The sequence below is a fragment of the Sceloporus undulatus genome, chromosome 1, assembly GCF_019175285.1.
Source record: "Sceloporus undulatus isolate JIND9_A2432 ecotype Alabama chromosome 1, SceUnd_v1.1, whole genome shotgun sequence".
NCBI lineage: Eukaryota > Metazoa > Chordata > Lepidosauria > Squamata > Phrynosomatidae > Sceloporus > Sceloporus undulatus.
The window spans coordinates 148,025,926-148,033,131 of NC_056522.1; the positions used below are offsets into that span (position 1 = coordinate 148,025,926).

The window sequence follows — 7,206 nt, forward strand, 5'->3', positions numbered from 1 at the left end:
AGGACTTCAAGGTCCAAAACACACTGCAGAAATAATCCAGTTTGAGACCGCTTTAACTGCCCTGGCACAGTGCTAGGGAACCCTGGGAATGGTTGTTTGTTGTGGCACCAGAGCTCTCTGACAGAGACCACTAACTCTCACAAAACTACAGTTCCCAGAATTACCTAGCACTGAGCCAGGGCAACTTCAGAGGTCTCAAACTAGATTATTTCTGCAGTGTGTTTTGGACCTAAGCCTTCTCTGCCAAAGAGGGTGGGGTGCCTCTCACAAAACTACAAATCCTACATGATCCTGGAGGGTGGGACCTTGGCAGTTCAAGCGGTGTTAAACTGCATTAATTCTGCAGTGCAGATGTAGCCTCAAATCTGAGCCTTTGCCTCACTTCTGGGTAAACTGAACCTCCCACAGTAAATAATAATCATCATAATAAAGCATGTAGGGCCTGATCTAAAGTGGGACTCTTTTGAGTGGGAGTGGGATTACGTTTCCCCTGAGGCTGCTTTTCTGCCATCAATTCCATCTTCAAAACAAGAGTTAAAAATGAAGGGGGAGTAAGATCATGATTGCCAACTGAGTCCTTAAAAACATAGACCACCATGTGGTGGGTGAGGGTGACCATCCATGGATACCAAAATCTGTGGATGCTGAACTCCCATTATATACAATGGGTATCATCATCACTGATTATTATTATCATTACCTTGATATCTGCTGGGGTTTGGTTCCAAGACCTTCCTTGGATATAAAATCCAGGGATGTTCAAGTCCCATTAGATACAATGGGGTTTTCTGGGCAAGTTTCCTCAGAGGCGGTCTGCCATTGCCATCCTCTAAGGCTGAGAGAGTGTGACTTGCCCAAAGCCACTCAGTGGGTTTACATGGCTGAGCAGGGATCTGAACCCTGGTCTCCCAGTGTCCTAGTCCAATGCTCAAACCACTACACCACACTGACTCTTCTGCACATGCCTTACCTTTCCTTTAATCATTTTGTTGTGTACTATATATGAATCATTCTTCTACTGACAAGCTAATGCATACAAATTCCGATCCCATTTTCTTCCTTAAGCAAATATCAATGTGCAAATACTGTTTCTATAACAGATGATGATTTAATTGAGACAAAAGTCCTTATGGAACATGTCTCTCACACTGACTCACTGCTTGTATGACTTCACATAAAATCCTGTAGCCTAATATCACTGTTTACCAAGCATTATTTCCTTTATAAGCACCTGTAGTTGTGTGCCTTCGAGTCATTTCTGACATATGGCGAATGTATCACTGTATAATGCATGTATTTTAGTGAAAACTACTTGCATCCAGCAGTTTTATTATGCTTTTTAACTCATTGCTTCTTGTTGTGTACCTTGTGTCTGACATGGCAAATCTATAATGGGGTAATCTTGGCAAGATTTAGCTTCCTCTAAGGCTGAGAGAGTGTGACTTCCCCAAGACCATGGCTTTCCATGGCCGATGGGGAATCCAACACTAAAACCATTACATATATGTACTTACTGACCTCTAAAGACCCTTGGCTTGAGATGATGGACTGATGCATTCATAAGATCACATGCAGCAGTTTTGCATGCACATGTCCACTGAGTAAGACAATTCTGACTGTACACATAGCAATGGGTCTGTGCATCAGTCAGGCTTTTCATCCCCTCCACTTTGCTCTTCATTTACATTTATTAGAATAACAAGGCAAAATAAATCCCAACAACTACCTACTACTCTTATAAAATTGCTGCCTTTTCTAACAGGTGCATCATAACCAGTAAACATACAAAACATACATACAAAAGCTGATGCTGATTAAATTAACTGTGGCATTCTTAGGGTGCCTCTTGCAAAAATATTTATGAAGGAAACTCAGTAAATTCTAAAATATGGAATTTTAATTTTTTTAAATTAAAAACCCCACTATAATTTCCAGGATCATTTAGGAAGATTCTGGGAGCTATAATCCAAAAAAGGTAACTTTTCCATATTGGTTTATTGGTTTACTTTTGTGACAGAATAATTTGAACTGAACTCTTAAATGAGTTTATTGGGTTACCTTTACTATGACATTTATTAAAAAAACACACCCATTATGTATAAAATTACTGTCAGGTAATTTTACCGCCATGTGTATGAATATTAAACATAAAGAAATGTCATGTTTCAACTACAAGATATCTCAATGTGTATATGCAAATATTCCAAAATCCAAAAAATAAATACAATCCAAAATCCAAACACTTCTGGTCCCAAGCATTTCGGATAAGGGAGACTCAACATGTACCTGTCCGCACTTCTTCTGCCTACCCAGAAGTTTGGCAATTTTCTCAATATATGGCAATTGGTGATCAGATTAATGGGGCTTGCCTTTAGTGGCGAATGGCTTGCAGAGCCAAACATGTACTGTGTAGGGTCAGGAAGAAGCAGGCCATGTGCATCAAGAGGGATGCTGATGGATCAAGCCTCTGTGGCTCCCTTGCCACATTTTGTCCAAGTTGTGTCATATTTTACCCTTGATTCCCCCTCTTGCCTCCTTTTTTTTCCTTATGGTCCCTCCTCCAGGGCGGGCACCAGGCTGCTGATGTGGGATGAATTGACATCCTAGCAGAAGCTTGTTTGCACACAAAAGCAAAGCACAGCAGCTCTGGCTGAGGAAGGACTTTGCCTGTGCCCTTATGATGGTCCTCTCTAGTTGCTAGCCTCCTCTTCAGCACTTGGTTGCTCTGGACCAGGAGAGCCCTGGGCAAGCCAGACCTTTGCCTATCCCTTCTTCCTTTGGGACAGTTGCTGATGTTTCTCAAACCAGGCAGAAGCAGCGCAGACAGGTATGAGATAGATGGATAAAAATTGGGCAGAGGAGAGGAGATCAGAATTGCTGGGGGCAAATGCATGGTGCTCATAGTGGTGGCAACTAAATTTTGCTGGACTGCTTTTAAATCAAGGCAAGGGCATAGTTTCATTTTCTGTCACTGTCAATTTTTTTTTTGGGCTGGACAAGCATCCCCCAATATATATGCCTTCTAGAAAAAGAGAGATCCTCATCTCCTTGATCTTTGCCATGCCCTTAAATGTGCCTTTTTCATAGCAATCTACATACTCAAATACCCACAGCATGTGAATAATGTATTTTTTAAAAATTATCTGGTTGATTTAATATATGTTCATCAAGGCACCTTAGGTGTCCAAGACTCTGCTACTGAGTGGAAGGGGAGAGGAATATCTGTTTTAAGTGTGCCTATGGTGGGCAGTGAAAAGGGTTTGCAGGCCTGATGCAGATTTTAGGCCTTAATGGGAGCCTCATTGAGAAGAAAATGATTTAATGTCGCCTCTTGTCTTCCTTTTTGCTGACTGCTGTTCTGGCCTAAGAAAAAGACAGGGTGCCCTGGCCTTGTGGGTGGAGAGCTCTGTGACCACTTTGAAGTGTAAAATAATATGGTATTGCAATTGTGGTGGCATTGTGAGATGTTGCTGAAAGTGCTGCACTGCCATTTTCCCCTCCTATTCTCCTGGATTTGTGCACGGCTATCTAAAGTGTATGGAAAAATAGTCGAGAGGGACCATTAGATTGTTTAGAGACCATTAGATTGCTTAGACAAGACTGTAATTCACATTGCATTTGTGTGTCATTGTATTCTGAGTTTCTCTGCTACATTGCACATTGCATTGTCTGCCACATTTTCAGGCCAGTTCACCCTTTTCATACCTTTTCTTTAGTCTAATAGGTGCCAGATAAGGTCAGTGCGCTTTTAAAACTTTGCTTTCCATGTCATGATGGAAGCAGCTAGAGCCATTTCAAATTGTTGTCAGCATTTTGAGTGTGATGCCAGCTAGAATATTTGGATAAAGATGGGCCTTTGATTTCAATAGGAGAACATCTATTAATAAGGCATGTAGGGAAGTGCTTAAATTTGATGGACTTGCATTCTTGCTGTTGGGAAAAACAGTAGAACCTGGAGATGATTTAACTTAAAAAGTTCACCTCTTTATTCACAATCCATTTTTTTTTCCTCAGCAAGGGAGAAGAAACTCAGAGAAGAAATATTTTTGGGTACTTCTATTTTAGTTGATTTAGTCATACTGGACATTTAAAAATCTTATTATTGGAGTAATATATCACAATGTATTGTGATGGAATTGCATGTCATCACAACAAATAGAATGTCAGTTTTCTGGGTTTTCTGGACTATGTGGCTGCATTCTGGAAGAATGTATTCCTGATGTTTCGCCTGCATCTCTGGCTGGCATCTTCAGAGGGTGGTGGCATGGAAGTGTGGGGTATATATACTTGGATTTTAGGACTAAATAGGATTTTAGTCCTAGCCTCTTGTTTCATATTGAATTGGTGTATGTATAGCCTTGAGAGCCAGCATGGTTTAACTGAGAGACTTTGAGCGACCAAAGTTTGAAGCCCTGCTTAGCCATGGAAACCCGCCTTGGGCAAGCCACACTCTCTCAGCTCCAGAGAAAGGCACTGTCAAACCCCTTCTGAACAAATCTTGTCAAGAAAACCCTGTGATAGGGTTGCCTTCGGGTTGCCATAATACAGAAACTACTTGAAGGCACATACAGGAACCTATAGATTGTGGATCTGAACATTTTTCTCTGCATTGTAGAGATAGCCAGATTCAAATCTACTGAAGACAACAAGACAAGTTAAAACAAGATGTGCTGACAGTTGATGTAAGTGCAGTAAATAGTCCTAGGTTTTAAATTCTTAGTTGTACAGTAAATTGCTTTGGATGATGTTATATCCCAGCCATCTTTCCATTAGTGAATTCAAGGTGGCACACATGCCACTTCTCCTCTCCAATTTATCCTCACAACAAGAAGCCTATGGGTAGGTGGATCAGGCTGAGAGAGAGTGTGATGGACCCAAATCATTTTCAGTCAGACATATCTCATGATGTTATTGGTAGCATAATATGGAGGGTGGGATATATACCAAATAAAAGAGTTGGTTACAATGGAATGTGAGTATGAATAGTTTGAAAAAAACAACACCTGGAGTTCTTCCAGATTCTCTACTTGTTTGGAACATGGAATTAAGTAAGTTCTCCTGAGTGCAGTGATGTTTACTGCCAGATAAGTATGCATTGGTTGCAACCTTAGATAAAGGCTGAAAGCACACACTTAAGAAATTATAAAATTCACATTTCCTCATATGAAGGGAATTGCCTTATTGTTGTTGTTTTGTGCCTTCAAGGCATTTCTGACTTATAGGGACCCGAAGGTGAACCTATCATGGACTTTTCTTCAGAGGGGGTTTGCCATTGCCCTTCTCCGAGGACGAGAGTGTGTGGCTTGCCTAAGGCCACCCATTGGGTTTCCATGGCTGAGTGGGGATTCAAACCCAGGTCTCCTGAGCCCTAATCCATCACTCAAACCACTACAACATGCCAGCTCTCAATTGCCTCATGTGACGCACTAATACAAAGCACCCAAATAAGTTGTTCTAGGTGAGAGGTGATGTGGCCCTTTTGTCATTGATTCACTAGACATGGTTCTGTAATGATTTATCTTTGACTTCTTTGGCATCAGTGGGGCGGCAGGGGTTCAGCCAGGAAACTGATAGTTCTGTTTTTCATGATATTTGCAAAGTCTTTGAAACATAGTGTGATTCTGTGTTGGGTTCAGATGTTTTGGGACCTTGCTTTTGAATTGGTCCTGCAAGTAGAGTTTCTTCTTGGACTGAGATGACATTCACAAAGTATAGCTTCTACAGATGTGTTGTCACAAGATGCTGCTGTCTTCCCCTCTAAATGTGTTTATCACTTGTGTGGGTGGAGAGTACGGCAGGAGCATTCTTTGTACAATCAAATATGACAAAAGTACAAATCTCGCTCTTGGAGGCACTTGAGACTGTTATTGGATATTGAAAATGGTAATAATTCTAAGCATGTCTGTGCTTGCTTTTGCTTTGTTACGTTCAATAAACAAACATCAAGTATTTGAACAAGGAGATTCTTGTTTGATACATTCGTTGGCTTTAGAAATTCCAGGCTCTTTCCCAGAGTTTCAGTACATAACTGAACTGTTCTGTTTTAGCAACATGAAAATTTTGTGGCACGCTATCATAATGACACATGGTGCAGAAGCATTCTTAAAAGTAGGATAGGTTAATTTTTGGAGTAGGCAGTGATTTGTGGCTGGTGGTGTTGAGGTGTGCTGTTGGAGACACCTTTCAGACCATGCTGAAAGAGGACCTTATTTTGTGGGTGCTACTTTGTAAATTTCTATCATCAGAATTAAATGTTTCATTCTCTTTGGTCACTAAAAGGCTTTGCAATGGCAACTGCTCTGTCTCTTGCATTTTTTGGGGATGTTCTGGAGTTTTCTGCATAATAGGAAACCCAAGTACTGTGGTTGACTATTAAGACTTCTGTCTTACCTCCCCTGTTCTTATTTCCTTTATTTGTATTCAGGACTTCCTGTTTAGCATTGAAAAATGCTAATATATTTGGCCTGCTAAACTGTGGTTTGCATTTCTTCTCAAAACAGATGTTGCAACGTGATGTAATGGCAAACTATATTCTGTACTAAGAAGGAAAGAATTGAATTAGTGTATGAAGGAGGAGGAAGAAGTGTGAGCCCTAGAGTTTGTTATTGTTTGACATATCATCTGACCTGAATTGGTTTCATAAATTCTAGTTTTCTGTCATATAATGTGTGGGGAAAACTCTTGAATGCTTTTATTTTAGAAGACATTCTTCCATTGGTGAGGGAGTATAACTCCCTGATAGAACATTCAAATCTAGACAACTCTAGTTAAAAGGGTGAGGTGGCAGATTATGGGAAAGACTTCTACATGAGAGGCCAGAGTAGAACTTGGATATTTTACTGTTTTGGATTACAGCTCCCAGTATCTTTCAGCATGGTTTTTTTTTGGGGGGGGGGGGGGTTCTGGCTCAAAAAGCCACTGCCAGTTAGAGTAGGCAATGGTGTTCCAGATGGGCAAATGGTCTTGCATGGTACAGCGTTATTTCTTGTGAATGCACCTCATGTCCAGCCCACATAGAGATTTGAGATCATTGGATGGCATCTTTGAAGGATTGCCCTTTCCGAAATGAGCCTGCCCACCCACTGAACTTTTTATAAAAGGCTTTGCTTGTATCCAGCTCTTTGCAGAGATTTGGACGGTTGCAATGCGTGACATAATCTATCTGGTTCCAGCACCTAGGTTATGGAATTCCCTTTCTCAGGAAAC

At 40.9% G+C, this 7,206-nt stretch overlaps 1 protein-coding gene across 6 annotated transcripts in view; it reads left to right on the top strand.

Moving 5' to 3' along the window:
* The window catches only part of LPIN1 (lipin 1), a 156,600-nt gene that overhangs the window by 93,475 nt on the left and 55,919 nt on the right, over window positions 1-7,206 (top strand). The window contains exon 1 of one of the 6 annotated variants that reach the window (XM_042439744.1): window positions 2,610-2,827. The exons of 4 other annotated variants lie outside the window; for them this stretch is intronic. Coding sequence is in view for 1 of the 2 variants with exons in the window: in XM_042439736.1 (XP_042295670.1) it covers window positions 5,881-5,883 (3 nt within the window). In the remaining variant the exon portion in view is untranslated. Of the gene's footprint in view, window positions 1-2,609; window positions 2,828-5,859; window positions 5,884-7,206 lie in introns of those variants that run through there. One more of the 6 variants, XM_042439736.1, reaches the window with a different exon arrangement.